General features: G+C 38.3%; 2 protein-coding genes and 1 long non-coding RNA gene across 6 annotated transcripts in view; all 3 read left to right on the top strand.

Moving 5' to 3' along the window:
- LOC132842656 (sp110 nuclear body protein-like) overlaps positions 1-1,157 on the top strand; it is an 18,747-nt gene extending 17,590 nt beyond the window's left edge. For all 3 annotated transcript variants that reach the window (XM_060865445.1, XM_060865446.1, XM_060865447.1), the window contains exons 14-16: positions 48-122; positions 395-538; positions 951-1,157. In XM_060865445.1, coding sequence (XP_060721428.1) covers positions 48-122; positions 395-538; positions 951-1,025 — 294 coding nt within the window. In that variant the 3' untranslated portion in view covers positions 1,026-1,157. The remainder of the gene's footprint in view (positions 1-47; positions 123-394; positions 539-950) is intronic.
- Positions 1,158-3,643: 2,486 nt separating this feature from the next.
- On the top strand, positions 3,644-8,114 carry LOC132842655 (uncharacterized). The gene is made up of 4 exons (XR_009648056.1): positions 3,644-5,188; positions 5,405-5,675; positions 6,516-6,690; positions 7,808-8,114. It is a non-coding gene; the product is annotated as an uncharacterized LOC132842655 (long non-coding RNA).
- Positions 8,115-10,280: 2,166 nt separating this feature from the next.
- The window catches only part of LOC132842659 (nuclear body protein SP140-like protein), a 13,757-nt gene continuing 6,537 nt past the window's right edge, over positions 10,281-17,500 (top strand). Inside the window, exons 1-11 of one of the 2 annotated variants that reach the window (XM_060865453.1) lie at positions 10,281-10,386; positions 10,481-10,543; positions 10,588-10,788; positions 11,873-12,047; positions 12,127-12,339; positions 14,066-14,185; positions 14,564-14,697; positions 14,803-14,850; positions 14,931-14,982; positions 15,064-15,279; positions 17,483-17,500. The exon at positions 17,483-17,500 is cut by the window's right edge and continues 125 nt beyond it. In XM_060865453.1, the coding sequence (XP_060721436.1) occupies positions 10,621-10,788; positions 11,873-12,047; positions 12,127-12,339; positions 14,066-14,185; positions 14,564-14,697; positions 14,803-14,850; positions 14,931-14,982; positions 15,064-15,279; positions 17,483-17,500 (1,144 nt within the window). In that variant the 5' untranslated portion in view covers positions 10,281-10,386; positions 10,481-10,543; positions 10,588-10,620. Of the gene's footprint in view, positions 10,387-10,480; positions 10,789-11,872; positions 12,048-12,126; positions 12,340-14,065; positions 14,186-14,563; positions 14,698-14,802; positions 14,851-14,930; positions 14,983-15,063; positions 15,280-17,482 lie in introns of both variants that reach the window. The other variant, XM_060865454.1, reaches the window with a different exon arrangement.

Here is a 17,500-nt window from a genome sequence, read left to right as displayed (position 1 = left end):
CACATTGCATACAGAGTTGTGGTTCTGATTGTTTGTGTTTTTTTCAGCGCTGTGAGTATTTGCTGTTGTTTTTATATAAGGCGGATACACAGCGTGTGCTAACTGATGATCCCACCAAAAGGGTAAGAATTTCTATTTAAAGTTTAGGAATTTGTATTTAAAGTTTTTTGTATTTAAATCATTACTTACTGCGGTCAAATCAGTACCTACTGCATTTTAATCAGTATCTAACACCTTTGATTCATTCATTATTTAGGACTAAGGACAGTCACAATGATAATAGTTGAGCTCACATTGACAAACAATCATTACAGAAAACCACTACATTAGCTACAGAGACATGACAGACATGATACTGCTTTAAAAATGGCTGTTAAACTTTGTCCTCGTGCAGATGGGCAGATGTACAGATGTGATCTCTGAGCCCATGTGGCTAAACAAAGTGAAGAGCAAACTGCAGGAAAACAAGTACACAAGAGTGAAAGAGTTTGTACATGACATCAGACTCATCTTCAAAAACTGCCAGACTTTGAACAGGGTGAGATGTATTATATTAATATTAAAATATTAAGCAAATATTAAAGCATAATGTTGTGATAATATATACTATAATAATATAATACAAAGAGTCAAAAAAAATTATTTAATGATAGTAAAAAAATGACTGTGTGTGTGTGTCTGTGTGTGTCTGTGTGTGTGTGTCTGTGTGTGTGCGTGTGTGTGTGTGTGTCTGTGTGTGTGTGTGTGTCTGTGTGTGTCTGTGTGTCTGTCTGTGTGTGTCTGTGTATGTCTGTGTGTGTGTGCGTGTGTGTGTGTGTGTGTGTGTGTGAGTGTGTGTGCGTGCGTGCCTGCGTGTGTGTGTGTGTGTGTGTGCGTGTGTGTGCGCGTGTGTGTGTGCGTCTGTGTGTGCGCGCGTGTGTGTGTGTGTGTGTGTGTGTGTGTGTCTGCAGGGTAATAAATCTGACAGGATGATGGCAGCCAAACTGTTTGAGCAGGAATTTAACAGCGTCTTTAAAATCCACTAGAATGTTTACCACCGAAAGTCCGATTTTAATGTTAAACTTTGCATACTGTTTATTCTTGCTGTTGGTTTCCCCAGTGCTGATTTTTCCTGAAGTTTTGGATTTTACTGATTTTCAATAAACACCTTGTTGTACCGCTCATGGCTCCTTCATTACATTTTGCACTGACATCATATGAATATTTAAGTGAACTTGGTATAATCCTCATTGCTTATTATCATTTTAAGATACTGTTCTGTAGAGGTACATCTGTAGAACCCAGACACTAAAACATACACCATTATATTATGACCATCTACCTAATGGCCTGTGGGACATCCTTTAGCCCACAAAACAGCAGCCAAACGGAGAGGCATTGATTCACAAGGTGGCAATAGGTTTCCTGGGGTATCTGGTACCGGTGCCATAATGACAGCTGCAGGTCCTCCAGTTCCTGTACATTATGGGGTGATGATGTAGCAAGAACCTGCTTTTCCAAGTGGAACCACAAGTCTTTGATGGGGTTCATGTCAGGTGAATTTGGAGGCCAAGGCATTAACAGAAATTCACATCATGTTCCTCGGCCCACTCCTTGACGATTCTGGTTGTGTGCTATGACGCATTATTCTGTTGGTGAACACAGTTGCCATGAATGGGTGCACTTGGTCTGCAATGATGTTCAGATGTCAGGAATTGTGCTATTGGAAAAATCGAGCCCAAAGAGTCCCAAAAAAACATCGCCCACTGCATAACACCACCATCCCCGGCTTGTGTCTGAACAACAACATCCAGCTGCCATAGCTAGTGTTGGTAATCGGGGTGTCCTTGCTGTCGGCTGTCGACGTGATGCACCGGGAAACTTGAGTCGTCAGACCAGGCCACATTCTTCCAATCAGCCACAGTCCAAACTTGATGATCTTGTGCTCGTTTCATGCGTTGTTGGTGGTAGTGCGCAGTTAGCATGGGGACCCGGCTGAGTCACACTGTGTAACATAGAGTATATAGATAAATAAAAGACATGTTTGCTCTTCTGTCTCAAGTCACATGCTTGTGTATTGTTGACTGTTACTGAGCACTAACAATCATCAGGTGTAAAGGGAGCTGCGAGCTCCGTTTGCTCTCTGACTTCCCGTGTGCTTGGTCTGAGATTGGTCTACAGCATGAGGCTCTTTTAAAGATGAAGATATTATTCTGTCTTTTATTTAAGGGCAGTTTTAATGGTTGTTTTAAACGGTTTCAGTGTTTATACTGAATGTGGGGTGTTTTAATTCATATTGATGTAGATGGGATTTTTATTTTTCTTTGTCCTAATAATCAGCTTGTTCTTACAGTGACGAACGCTTACTGTTTATTTTGGTTCATTTTCCTGTTATATAATTTTGTGTTTAGACCATGAAAAGCTGAGATCACAATTTCTACATGATACTGACCGTTTGTTTATTTTGGTTATTTGGTTATCATCACAACCAAAGTAACCGGTGGTTTGTTAGCAGTTTTATATCTTTATATACAATTTTCTATTTACTCAGTGATGTATTGTAAAATATTGACTCCCTTTAATAAATAGATGTCTCTGAATTGAAACCTCACTGCTGCCTTTGTGTACAGTGTGTGTGTACGTGTGTATGTATATGTGTTTATCCCCAATGAGCAAGTCTGAGGTGACTCAGGCAGCAGTGGCAAGGAAAAACTCCCTTAGATTAGTAAAGGAAGAAACCTTGAGAGGAATCAGACTCAAGGGGGAACCCATCCTCATATGGGTGATACTAGATGGTGTGATTCAAAATATACAATCAGACAAATGTTGTATTGGTGTAAGGATCACATGGAGTTCAGATCTCCTCTTAGTATCACAGAGTCCAACTGGAGCTGGTAGATCTGTAGATGTTTTCTTCAGGATTCTCACAGAGTCGGCCTCGTCTAAGCGGAAACCAAAAACTTCATTGCACGGAAGACGATCGGAGCTGGTACAATGTCTGGGTGTCTCGGCATGGGTTGAAAAAGAGAAGAGCAGTGCAAAGGGATTAACATATCTGCTGTTCATAAAAATGTGCAGGTCTAGTGTAATAGAGCACAATATAATATAACTGGATGTTTTATGTGTACGCCTGACTAAAGAGATGGGTTTTTAATCTACATTTAAACTGGGAAAGTGTGTCTGAGCCCCGAACACTATCAGGAAGACTATTCCAGAGTTTGGGAGCTAAATAAGAAAACTCTCTACCGCCTTTAGTAGACTTAGATATTCTGGGAACTACCAGAAGTCCTGAGTTTTGTGATCTCAGAGAGCGTGAAGGATTGTAACGTGTTAGAAGACTAGTTAGATACATGGGAGCTAAACCATTAAGAGTCTTGTACGTAAGTAGCAGCAGTTTGTAATCAATTCTAAACTTAACAGGTAGCCAGTGTAGAGATGATAAAATTGGGGTTATATGGTCATACTTTCTTGTCCTAGTGAGAACTCTGGCAGCTGCATTTTGGACTAACTGTAGCCTATTTATTAAAGATGCAGGACAACCACCTAGTAATGCATTACAATAGTCCAGTCTAGAGGTCATGAAAGCATGAACTAGTTTCTCAGCATCAGATATAGACAGGATGTTTCTCAGCTTGGCAATATTTCTAAGGTGAAAGAAGGCTGTTTTTGTGGTTTGGGCGACATGATTTTCAAAGGACAAGTTGCTGTCTAATAAACACCAGGTCTTTCACTGTCGAGCTACTAGTAACAGTACATCCCTCTAATTGGAAGTTAAATTGTGAGAGTTTCTGTGTACTGTTTTTTGGACCTATAATTAGTATTTCTGTCTTAACAGAAAGTTACAGCTCATCTTTTATCTCTCTAAGGCACTGAGTTAATTTGGACAATTTAGCTATTTCATCTGTTGGAAGTTAAAAAATCTCTCACGCTGCCTTGATATCTACAGAAAGGTCTGTTTATCATGGCAGATTTTCTGGATTAGTAAATCAGTCTTACAAAAAAAAAATGTTAAAGTATAATGTTTAGAAATATTTATACTGAACCAGAGGTATTGCTTAGACATATTATTTATAATTTGTTCAAGTTAAAGCAGTAAATTTTATCAGCGCTTTTCAGACTGTTTCAGACTACCTTATCTTTCCTGTATGTCGTCTGCACTGTCTCTCGTCTTTGTACTTGGTCCTCTCCTTTTCTCTCTGTACAGTATACTCACTATCTTGGTGATGTTATTTCCTCACATCATTTCTCTTACCATTGCTATGCTGATGACACTCAACTATCCCTCAGATACACAGCTTCTGCTCAGATCTCAGTGTGTCTGGAACTCAATCCCAGCAAAACTGAACTGCTGGTCATCAGGTGATTCATCCCCAGGTCAGGATCTTGTAATATCCCTGCACAACAGTCTGATCTTTCCTTTTGGTTACAGCTCACAACCTTTGGGTAAACATGGACAATTAACTGTCCTTTTCCTCACATGCTGATGATGTGACTCGCTCATGTCAGTTTCTTCTCTAAAACATTAGAAGGATTTGGGCCAGTTTTCTCCACACAGGCTGATCAGGTACTCGTTCGGTCTCTTGTCATCTCAAGACTCGAATACTGCAACTCACTACTGTCAGGTCTATATGTGTATTAAATAAATAAATAAATAAATACCCCGGGGTAGACCTAGGACACGCTGGAGGGACTATGTCTCTCGGCTGGCCTGGGAACGCCTCGGTATTCCCCGGGAGGAGCTGGAGGCAGTGTCTGGGGAGAGGGAAGTCTGGGTGTCCCTGCTTAGACTGCTGCCCCCGCGACCCGGCCCCGGATAAGCGGTAGAAGATGGATGGATGGATGGATGGATGGATGGATGGATAAATAAATAAATAAACCCCAAAAAGAGATTTAGGTACATTTCATTCTGTCTGTAACCTAGTGAACCAGCATTAATGTGTTCATCCATAGAGACTTAAAAGCACTTTTTGTACGCCGCTCTGTATAAGCGATGGTTTAAGGTTACACACAGTCACATCATGTCAGCTCTAGTCGAGTGTTGTTTGTATAGCTCTGTGTACTATGTACAACGTCTTGGCCAATAGCTTTAAATCAGCAGGTGTGTCTAATTCTTTTCCTTATGAGCTTGTCTAAGCTTGTCTGATCAGAGAAGAACAACATTTAAAGGGCGTTCGTCTGGGACTTTAATAAACCACCGACATTATTAAAGGTAAAAACTTTAAGACTTACATTAAGTGAAATGATTCTGATCTAAAATTCTATATTTCAATATATTTTGTTAACAATTCATTGTATTTTGAATGTGTGTTTTGTTTTCCTGACTCTCTGCATGTAAGCAAGCTGTGGTTACACCATAAAAAAGCTCTCAGCTCTCGGTGTGTCGCTCTCCTAACGTCTGCCTAACGTCTGTCTTCTCTGCTTTCAGGTTTTCTCCACCACTCCAAGGTAAATCCTCGGTCCTGTTCCTGATCACAAAGGAAGAGGTTGAAGTTTAGACAATTCAAATTTAGTAAATTAATAATTTTATTATACTAAGTAGAAAGATGAGCACTGACCATCAGTTGGATGGTCTAACTGAAGAGCAGCTGGCTTGGTTTTTTCGCTCCAAGAAGACCGAGATGTCTTGTTTGGAAGAACCACAAACCCTCCTCAACCAACTTCGGGACTTTTATCTAGTCCCTGAGGATCTGTACCAGGTAAGAGAGAAAGGTAACAGCCTGTTTAACAACATTCAACCATTTGAGCAACTTTTTTCTTTTTTATAATGTTGCGAAACAGACTATTAAAACAGACTGGTTTGACTTGCTACTGTACATTCTTTAGTTTTATTTACGTCGTCTCCGGTGTGTAGATGTAAAGGTCTGACATGTTTATTCATCTTAATGCTCTTCGGAAACAAAATGAGCAAGACGTACTCTAGAGTCCAGACCTTTTAAGGGGAATTATAATATGTAAATAATGTGTCTGGGCCGATTTTGTGTTGTGATTGTATTTTATCCAATTTGATGACAGTTTGATGTCACCTGAGGTCTTGTAATCCACCTAGACTGTATTTCCCCTAAACACACACCAGGATTATTCAGTTGAAGAAATTCTAATAAAACAGAAGAAAACAAAACCTCACATATCTTTTATTCTTGTATGATACAGTGATGTGGTCTAATGGATGTGTTGGTTCATCTCTCTCTCTACCTCTCCCTCTCTCTCTCTCTCTCTCCCTCTCTCTCTCTCTCCCTCTCTCTCTCCCTCTCTCTCTCTCTATCCCTTTCTCTCTCTCCCTCTCTCTCTGTCTCTCTCTCTCTCTGTCTGTCTGTCTGTCTCTCTCTCCCTCTCTCTCCCTCTCTCTCCCTCTCCCTCTCCCCCTCTCTCTGTCTCTCTCTCTCTCTCCCTCTTTCTCTCTCCCTCTCCCCCCCCTCTCTCTCCCTCTTTCTCTCCTCCTCTCCCCCCCTCCCTCTCTCTCTCTCTCTCTCTCTCTCTCTCCCTCTTTCTCCCCCCCCCCCCCTCTCTCTCTCCTCTCTCTCTCATTGTCCTTGCAGAAAGTAACAAAGGCAAAGACTAAAAAGACAAAGCAGAAAGTTATGTATGAGATTTTGGACTGGGTTGAGAAGGAGAGGCGTCCGTTGTTGAAGGTGTTTTGGAGTTGTGCTTTTAAGGATCACATCCTACAGCAATATCCTCTCTTTCGGTTGTACAAAACAAGTCTTCTGAATGGTTAGACCTTTTTTTTTGTTTGCATATCTGTTTGTACACTAGAGATAAAGAGTTTAGTATTAGACATTGTTTATTTTGGTTAATTAGTTATTTTTAAAATCTTGATGAAAAAACTATTGATCCTGAGTGACTGAGTGAACATGTTGGTTCACCAGGTCATTTGGTATTACCATTTGGGAGCTGTTATTTTTTTATACACAGTGAAGTGTATATGTTTGTATACTAAAGAGGCAGGACTTTTAATAAGTCGTCAGTTAAAGCCAGCCAGTGACTCTAGGGGACGTTTATTCTTCCAACAGAGAACAGAGAAGAGTCTTTATGCTCAACTTCCTTGTACCCTGACGGCTGGCATTCAGAGTCAGACCTGTCAAGAAATCAATGCAGTAGTTTAGTATTGAAATGAACAACCACCCGAGCGGCCTCCAGAGCACATCTCTAGATATGCTATAAATCACAAGTACTTCATAATTTAACCCTTGTATGTTGTTCGTATTTTTGTTACTCAGCCAGTGTTCATGGGTCTGTTGGTCTGTTGCATTTTTGGGTTTTTAATTCAACACAATCAAAAATTTTATGTTAAAATACTCTACAGATGTTTACTTCATCCCAATGACAAGCAATATAAACAGCATATATGGTTAATATTTGCTCTTTACCTTTATTACATCACATTTTTTAATTAAAATGCTACTTGTTTTTGTTGTTTTTTAATAAAATGTAATAAAAAAAGAAAATCAAATTTAATCAAGTTAAAATAAAAATTAAAAAAAATCAACAAATTTAAAAGGAAGCAAAGTTTTTCAAAACTATCGATGTTTATGAATATGGGTCCCACAGACCTGAACATCATACAAGGGTTAAAAAATGGATTTATGCTCTGCTACTAATCTAACCTCCCAAAATTGTTCTTTTATCCCTAAAAATCTGATTTAAAATTTTTCTCATAGTCCCTGATGTAGTGAACCAGTATGATGTGTTTACTGAGTCACTCTGGATATACTATAATCTGACAAATGCAATCAACGATAAGAGAAAATATTCAGACACGTCAGCTATCTAGTCTGGAGTGATGACAGTGAATGTAATCCGAGCTGTAAAGCTGTCTTATTTACTCTAGAACAAAAGAAAACTGAACAAACAGTGGATGGAACAAAGAGAAAGAAATGTGCTAGCGAGAGAGAGGAGACAGAACCAGGTCCTTCTTCTGTAGTCCGCATCAGACAGCTGGAACCAACCAAGAAGCCTCGCACTGACATTGTGACACTGGACTGAATGAGCTTCTCAGAAGTGTGAGAATTTATGGGTTTAAGGTTATTTTATTAATTCTCCTGTAATTTTAACATGTAGTTAACTGAAATGCAAGATTTAGCCACTTGTTAAAAAGATTCAGTGAAAATAAAATAAACATTCCTATTTGAGACTCATTTTGATTTGAGACTCATTTTGAATGTTCATACAAAAGAAATTAGATTTTTTTTTAATAAAAACTAAAGTCCCTCTGTATATAAAGTATGTCTGCATGTATGTGTATATAAAAGCAGTTAAACAGATATGTACAAATAAATATAAAGTATATATCTGTTATAAACAAAGGATAAAAATGGCTGTTTATTATTATTATTATTATTATTATTATTATTATTATTATTATTATTATTATTATTATTATTATTATTATTATTATTATTAATTCTTCAGAAACTGCGTAAGAAGATCACTCCCTCCACCTGTATGGTATTTTTTTATTTTATCTTTATATTGTAAAGGTAAAGTAAAAAAAAAAAAAATCGACTTCACCTTTGGATTTGTCTGTTTTGTACTTTGTATAAATAACAAGAATAAACACTCGCCTGCTTTTGCATGCACAAGACAGTTTCCTGTGTCGTGACACTGCACATTCATTTTAACACCATACTTTTTATACATGTCTAATTCCATTACAATAAGATTAGATTAGATTAGATTCAACTTTATTGTTATTACACAAGTACAAGGCAACGAAATGCAGTTTAGGTCTAACCAGAGTGCAATAGCAGCAAGTGCAGGATATACAGTTTTTACAAGATTTAAATGAGTTAAATAAAGTGGTAATATGGAGTGATTTACAGATGTGTGTGTACTATGAACAAATATACAGATTTACAGAAGGATATGTGCTGTAACAAAATATATGGTTATTACTATAAACAGTAATATATATATGTACTATGAATATATATGTACTATGAATATAATATACAAATGAATATATATGTTCTATGAATATAATATACAAATGAATATATATGCACTTAGGATATAATATACAGATGAATATATATGTACTATGAATATAATATACAGATGAATATATATGTACTATGAATATAATATACAGATGAATATATATGTTCTATGAATATAATATACAGATGAATATATATGTACTTAGGATATAATATACAGATGAATATATATGTACTATGAATATAATATACAGATGAATATATATGTACTATGAATATAATATACAGATGAATATATATGTTCTATGAATATAATATACAGATGAATATATATGTTCTATGAATATAATATACAGATGAATATATATGCACTTAGGATATAATATACAGATGAATATATATGTACTATGAATATAATATACAGATGAATATATATGTACTATGAATATAATATACAGATGAATATATATGTTCTATGAATATAATATACAGATGAATATATATGTACTTAGGATATAATATACAGATGAATATATATGTACTATGAATATAATATACAGATGAATATATATGTACTATGAATATAATATACAGATGAATATATATGTTCTATGAATATAATATACAGATGAATATATATGTTCTATGAATATAATATACAGATGAATATATATGTACTTAGGATATAATATACAGATGAATATATATGTTCTATGAATATAATATACAGATGAATATATATGTACTATGAATATAATATACAGATGAATATATATGTACTTAGGATATAATATACAGATGAATATATATGTTCTATGAATATAATATACAGATGAATATATATGTTCTATGAATATAATATACAGATGAATATATATGTACTATGAATATAATATACAGATGAATATATATGTACTTAGGATATAATATACAGATGAATATATATGTACTATGAATATAATATACAGATGAATATATATGTACTATGAATATAATATACAGATGAATATATATGTACTATGAATATAATATACAGATGAATATATATGTACTATGAAATAAACCTGTGCTTTAAATTACAGTCCTCATTATTCTAGAGCTATATAGAATTAATCAGCACCGACTGACCAATCAGAATCAAGCGTTCCAAGTGATAATAAATGATGTCACGTTTTGTTTTGTTTTGTTTTGTTTTGTTTTGTTTTGTTTTGTTTTGTTTTGTTTTGTTTTGTTTTGTTTTGTTTTGTTTTGTTTTTGGTTTGGTTTGGTTTGGTTTGGTTTGGTTTTAATTTGAAATCTGGGACTCGGTTTGAATCTTGAGTTGTGACTGTAAACTTCCTGTAAAGTTTACTTTCGATTTCGTTCCATCAACTTCCGGGTTTTCTGGTGTGTGTGTGTGTGTGTGTGTGTAGATGTTGTGAGTCGCAGGCGGGAGATTTGGGTTTATTTGAGATTTACATTCGCACAACAAGTGAGAGACACTCAGAAATGTTCGTCATATTATACAGGATGTATTTCAGGATAAAAAAAATTGACACAAACTTTTTTTAAAATTTTTTTTGCAGGTCTTCCATGTGGCCTGTGAAGGAGTTAGAACTCATGCACATCATCTGGAGAACTACTGCACATCATCTGGAGAACTACTGCACATCATCTGGAGAACTACTGCACAATTAAAATAAACACTGTTTAATTGTACGGATATATGAAGGGGATTCACACTGACTCCATGGATCCGCTGGATTTTCTAACTCAGGAGGAGCTGAAGATGTTTTTTCACTGTAAGAAGACTGAGATCTCTTGTATGGAGGAACCGCGCACCTTCCTCAACCAGCTCCGAGACCACGACCTGGTACCTGAGGATCTCTACAAGGTAAGAAAACTCATGCAATTCTCCTGTAATAAGAAAATGTCAAACACAGATCACATGTTGTTTCTTTCTCCTTCACAACTGCTGATGTGCATGCTTGAGAAAAAAGAAATAAATAATAATAATAATCATCTCCAAAGTACTTTCAAACGGTTCCATCTTATTATAAATACACTTTAATTTACTTTAATCTTTAATTTACTTTAATTTAATTTAATTAATAAAAAAAGACGTGCATGCTTGAGAAAAACAACAATAATAATAATAATAATAGTAGTAATAATAATAATAGTAATAATCTCCAAAGTGCTTTCAGCCAGTTTTATTGTAATATAAATACACTTTAATTTACATATAATTATTTAAAAAAAAAAAAGACGTGCATTCTTGAGAAAAATAATAATAATAATAACAATAATAATAATCTCCAAAGTGCTTTCAACCGGTTCCCATCTTATTATAAATACACTTTAATTTATATATAATCATTAAAAAAAAGATATCCAGTTAGAGTATATTTAACAGCTCATGTACAGTATGTGATGAAACATGAAAGAACTTTTCCCTTCATCGTCTGTGCCTTAGCATGCGCTCAGCTCTGGTACCTGATCATGTTCACTCCATTAAAGAATCTACATTAAGTCACATGTTCAGTCTGAAGTCGCATCATCACAAACTCTTGAAGATCACAGAAAGATTATATTAGGAATAGAGTTATATCGTGAACTAGACTGACGAGGTTGCGTTGCATGTACAGTATTTTCCTATAAGGTTACGACACAGAGGTTTTATTGCTCTTATACCACAGAAAATGTCTGCAGTTTATACACACAGGTAAAGCCCGTGTGGAGAAGAGTCTGTTTTTTATTACTTTATTACTAAGAAAATCTACTAACTGTTACACTGCTGACACTGAAGGCTCCTTCATTAAATAAGCATTAATTCATTCATATATGTGAGAATATTAAACATAAGAAAAACAAACCTTTCACAATATTAGACTTAAACATGGATAACAGAATCTAATAAATTCTTATTACATATTTATAACAGAAAACGTGTCTCTCTGCTTTCTTTCCCTGTGCAGAAGGTCATAAATATGAGAAGTAGGGAGAGAAGGAAGAAAGGTGTGTATGACATTTTGGACTGGGTGGAGCAGAAGAAAGGACAGTGTATGAAGAAGTTCTGGAGGTGTGTGTTTCAGGATCACATCCTGCAGAATTATGCTGTTTTCCGCTTTCTCCGAAACAGCCTTCTTGATGGTCAGTTACTTCATCTGTAAATAAATAAATAAATACCTTGTTATGTCACGACTTTAATCCTACCTGATTCTCGGCGCAGGATCCTACAAGAGTTATCTGACGCTCCCTGATACGGAGGACAAGAACGACAATGAGACAGAGTCGGTGCAGAAAGAAGAAGAGAAAATAAAGGGAAGGAAAGGAAGCAGAAAGAGAAAGAAAAGTGACGAAGGGACCGAGGAGGAAGAGGAACCAGGACCTTCGTCTTGCTCCACCCCTAGCAGAAAGAAAGCGGCGAGAAAGCCAACGTTCTGTGAGTCGTTCGTGTAAATCACACACAACACGTACCTGCTGTAACGCAGTGAGATCGGTGTGTGAACGTTAAAGATACACAATGTTAAACATACAAATATCTTCTAATGGAGCAATCTGTAAAACACTGGATATCTTTTGTGCCTGTAAAAATATAGTAAATATTATAATTAGATCATGTTTATTTTATAAGATGTATAGAAGGAAGCTTAAGATTAAGAATAAAACTACTTTTTGTACTTTTAGTGGATGTCAACTAGAAAATGAGATTTCAGTCCAAATTTTGTACCTTAAATCTTCATCACCTTAAATACAGCTAAACTGTTTCAACTCAAAAATAAATGAGACCTTGCAGGAGTTTGCAGAGTTGTTTTTGTGATTGTTGCAGCCATAAAGACTCCATGACGCGTTTAAATACAAGTCAAAAACAGAAAGACTTTTAAATAATGGAGAATTAAATAGGACTTCATGTTTCCTGTTGGTGGAAAGTTCCAGGACTCCAGAAGATTGTTGTACATTTAAATATTAACTGATTATTAATTCATCAACACTTTAAGGCCTTAATATAAAGTGCAGTAAAAAGACTGAACTGTTGTGTTGCTAAAAGTCACAGAGATTATTATAAAGGATGAAACCATAATTGTTTCGTGTAATATCTCTATATACTGCTATCTATCTATCTATCTATCTATCTATCTATCTATCTATCTATCTATCTATCTATCTATCTATCTCACTCTCTCTCTCTTTCTCTGTCTCTCTCTCACTCTCTCTCTCACTCTCTCTCACTCTTTCTGTGTTTCTCTCTCTCTCTCTCTCTCTCACACACTCTTTCTGTGTCTCTCTCTTTCTCACTCTTTCTGTGTGTGTCTCACTCTCTCTCTCTCTCTCTCTCTTTCTGTGTTTCTCTCTCTCTCTTTCTCACTCTCTCTCTCTCTTTCACTCACTCTCTCTTTCACTCACTCTCTCTTTCACTCACTCTCTCTTTCACTCACTCTCTCTCTCTCACTCTTTCTGTCTCTCTCTCATGCTCTCTCTCTCACTCTTTCTGTGTGTGTCTCTCTCTCTCTCTCTCTCTCTCACACACTCTTTCTGTGTCTCACTCACTCTCTCTCACTCACTCTCTCTCTCTTTCACTCACTCTCTCTCACTCTTTCTGTCTCTCTCTCTCACGCTCTCTCTCACTCTTTCTGTGTGTTTCTCTCTCTCTCTCTCTCTCTCTCTCTCTCACACTCTTTCTGTGTCTCTCTCTCACGCTCTCTCTCTGTCTGTCTCTCACTCTCTGTCTCTCTCTCTGTCTGTCTCTCACTCTCTGTCTCTCTCTCTCTCTCTGTGTCTCTCTTTCTCACTCTTTCTGTGTGTCTCTCTCTCTCACTCTTTCTGTGTGTCTCTCTCTCACACTCTCTCTCTCACTCTTCCTGTGTCTCTCTCTCTCACACTCTCTCTCTCTGTCTCTCTCTCTCACTCTTTCTGTGTGTCTCTTTCTCTCACACTCTTTCTGTGTCTCACTCTCTCTCTCTCTCTCTCTCTCTCTCTCTCTTTCACACACACTCTTTCTGTGTCTCTCTCACTCACTCACTCTCTCTCTCTCTCACTCTTTCTGTCTCTCTCTCTCACGCTCTCTCTCTCTCACTCTTTCTGTGTGTTTCTCTCTCTCTCTTTCTCACTCTCTCACTCACTCACTCTCTCTATCTCTCTGTGTCTCTCTCTGTGTCTCTCTCTCTCAGGCTCTCCATTAAAAAGAGGAGAGAAGGCTGAAATCTGGACGTGGGATCTGTATAAAACGACCCTCCCTGTTACCTGTGGTAGTAAAAAAGCCACGCTGCATCGGGACAAGTTAGCCAGAGGTACAGCGTAATCACTCACATGCCTTTACATGTTAATATTAAATTAAACTTAATATTAAATGATTATAGTAGCTGCAGCTTCCATCAGTGAATCATCTCACCTGGACACTGTAGATTTGTGCTCCAGTATTCTCCGCTCATCCGTTCGATTTGAAGCTGATTCCTGTCGTGATTTTCTTGGCGCCGTCACTGTCATTTCTACATCCGTGTTCCTGTAAAGCTGCTGACGTGACAACGTTTGTAGACCACAGACGTCTCTGTACAAATATAACTGAACACATCAGCAGTAACTATGTTTGGAAAGAGGAAGATTGAGCAGTGACTTGTTGGAATAAGTTTGTTCTTGTGGTAAACTGACATGTGACTTTTCTCCAATAGGGTTGGAGTGTGTTCTGTACGAGGGTAAGTGGCTCACAACAAATGAGTTTGAGAAGGTTGCAGGAAAGGGAAGCTCCAAGAACTGGAAGTTGTCCATCCGCTGCCATAAAACTCCACTGCAAAGACTTATAGCGGTAATCACAAGTACCTGCGTCTACACGTGTACAGTGAACACACCATGATTGGGTTCACCTTTATTTTGATTGGTGACAAAACTATTTTTCTCTGTTTTTTATAAGGAGGGCCATCTGCAGTGTCCACGCATGAAGAGACAATGCGTTCGGAAGGTGCCGAGTCTTCCTCACTCTGTGTTTAACTGCGTGTTTCCCCGACTCGTGTGTCACACTTTTGTTTTCTGTCCTCGCAGAATCGGAGAGTGTTGTTTCCCAGCAGCTCCTCTGAAAGCTCCTCCAGCCCTTGTCAGTATACACGGACGCTGTCTTTTACTATTAATACAGTACGACTCTCTATTGTTGCTGAACGCATTCGCTCTCTGTTAGGTTCAGTCTCATCCTTAGAACCTTCACCGATGGACGAATCAAGCGACGACCAGGAGGAGGAAAGAGAAGAGGACGGAGAACGAGGAGCAAACGAAGAGGAGAATGAAGACGATGGAGAAGATGGTGAGCCGGTGGATCTGACTGAGTTTCAGCCTGCGGTTTTACCAGTCAGCTGTGATTCCGTCACTGGAGAGCTGTATAAAAAAAGATTTACAGGTAGGTGAACAGAGCGAAGATGGTGGTGGAATGAGGAAGTTCAGGATAGTATCCAGAGGAAGAGATTAGCCAAGAAGAAGTGGGATATGGACAGGACTGAAGAGAATAGACAGGAATACAAGGAGTTACAGCGCAGAGTGAAGAGGGAGGTGTCTAAGGCCAAGCAGAAGGCATATGATGAGTTGTACACTAGGTTAGACACTAGAGAAGGAGAGAAGGACTTGTACAGGTTAGCTAGACAGAGGGATCGAGATGGGAACGATGTGCAGCAAGGAAGAATTATTAAGGATAGAGATGGAAGGGTGCTCACAAGTGAGGAGAGTGTACAGAGGAGATGGAAGGAATACTTTGAGGAGCTGATGAATGAGGAAAATCAGAGGGAAAAAATAGTAGAAGCGGTGAACTCTGTGGAACAGGAAGTAGATAAGATTAGAAAGGATGAAGTCAGGAAGGCCTTGAAGAGGATGAAAAGTGGAAAGGCAGTTGGTCCTGACGACATCCCGGTAGAGGTCTGGAAGTGTCTAGGAGAGGCAGCAGTGGAATTTTTAACTAGTTTGTTCAACAGGGTTTTAGAAAGTGAGAGGATGCCTGAGGAATGGAGAAGGAGTGTGTTAGTGCCGATCTTTAAGAATAAGGGTGACGTGCAGAGTTGCAGCAACTATAGGGGGATAAAGTTGATGAGCCATACAATGAAGTTGTGGGAAAGAGTAGTGGAAGCTAGGTTAAGGAAGGTGGTGGAAATTTGTGAGCAGCAGTATGGCTTCATGCCCAGAAAGAGCACAACAGATGCAATTTTTGCTCTGAGAATGTTGATGGAGAAGTATAGGGATGGTCAGAGGGAGTTGCACTGTGTGTTTGTAGACTTAGAGAAAGCGTATGACAGGGTGCCAAGAGAAGAGCTGTGGTACTGTATGAGGAAGTCAGGAGTAGCAGAGAAGTATGTCAGAGTGGTGCAGGACATGTATGAGAGGAGCAGGACAGTGGTGAGGTGTGCTGTAGGTCAGACAGAGGAGTTCACAGTGGAGGTGGGACTGCATCAGGGATCGGCTCTGAGCCCCTTCCTGTTTGCTATAGTGATGGACCAGTTGTCAGAGGAGGTCAGACAGGAGTCTCCTTGGACGATGATGTTTGCGGATGACATTGTGATCTGTAGTGAGAGCAGGGAGCAGGTGGAGGAAAACCTGGGGAGGTGGAGGTTTGCGCTGGAGAGAAGAGGAATGAAAGTCAGTCGTAGTAAGACTGAGTACATGTGTGTGAATGAAAGGGAGGGAAGTGGAACAGTAAGGTTACAGGGTGAAGAGGTGAAGAAGGTACAGGAGTTTAAGTACTTGGGGTCAACAGTCCAGAGTAATGGAGAGAGTGGGAAAGAAGTAAAGAAGCGAGTGCAGGCAGGTTGGAGTGGGTGGAGAAAGGTGTCAGGAGTTCTGTGTGATAGGAAAATATCAGCAAGAATCAAGGGGAAGGTGTACAGGACCGTGGTGAGACCAGCCATGCTGTATGGTTTAGAGACAGTGTCACTGAAGAAGAGACAGGAGTCAGAGCTTGAGGTAGCCGAACTGAAGATGTTGAGGTTCTCTTTGGGTGTGACAAGATTGGACAGGATTAGGAACAAGTACATCAGAGGGACAGCCCATGTTGGACGTTTGGGGGACAAAGTTAGGGAGGCGAGATTAAGATGGTTTGGACATGTTCAGAGGAGGGAGAGTGAGTATATTGGTAGGAGAATGTTGGACATGGAGCTGCCAGGCAGGAGGCAAAGAGGAAGGCCAAAGAGGAGGTATATGGATGTAATTAATGAGGATTTGAAGATAGTGGGTGCAAGTGTTGAGGATGCAGAAGATAGGGTTAGGTGGAGAGAGATGATTCGCTGTGGCGACCCCTGAAGGGGAAAGCCGAAAGAAGAAGAAGAAGAACAGAGCGAAGATGAACCTTTCATATTGTATCCCAAGTGATTTTGTATTGTTTTGTGAAACGGTGCACATTGTGTATTGATACGATACTGTTGTCTTCACACAATGTTCACTGTAATAGCAATAAGCCTCATATCAGTCCTAGCTAGTATATGCTAACTAACTAGCGTAGCTTTCTCTAAAAATGGAGGCGGGACTGACTTGAAGAACATGATCTATGAAAATGATATTGTTTAATAACAGTAAATCAGTGTGTGTTAGTGTGTTAACATACTGTACCTGTGTGTGTTCAGGCGGGTCACGCAGTAAGA

This window comes from Tachysurus vachellii, chromosome 3, assembly GCF_030014155.1.
Source record: "Tachysurus vachellii isolate PV-2020 chromosome 3, HZAU_Pvac_v1, whole genome shotgun sequence".
Lineage (NCBI taxonomy): Eukaryota > Metazoa > Chordata > Actinopteri > Siluriformes > Bagridae > Tachysurus > Tachysurus vachellii.
Note: the sequence above shows the minus strand (reverse complement) of the source record. Positions and strands in the feature narration are given on the sequence as shown.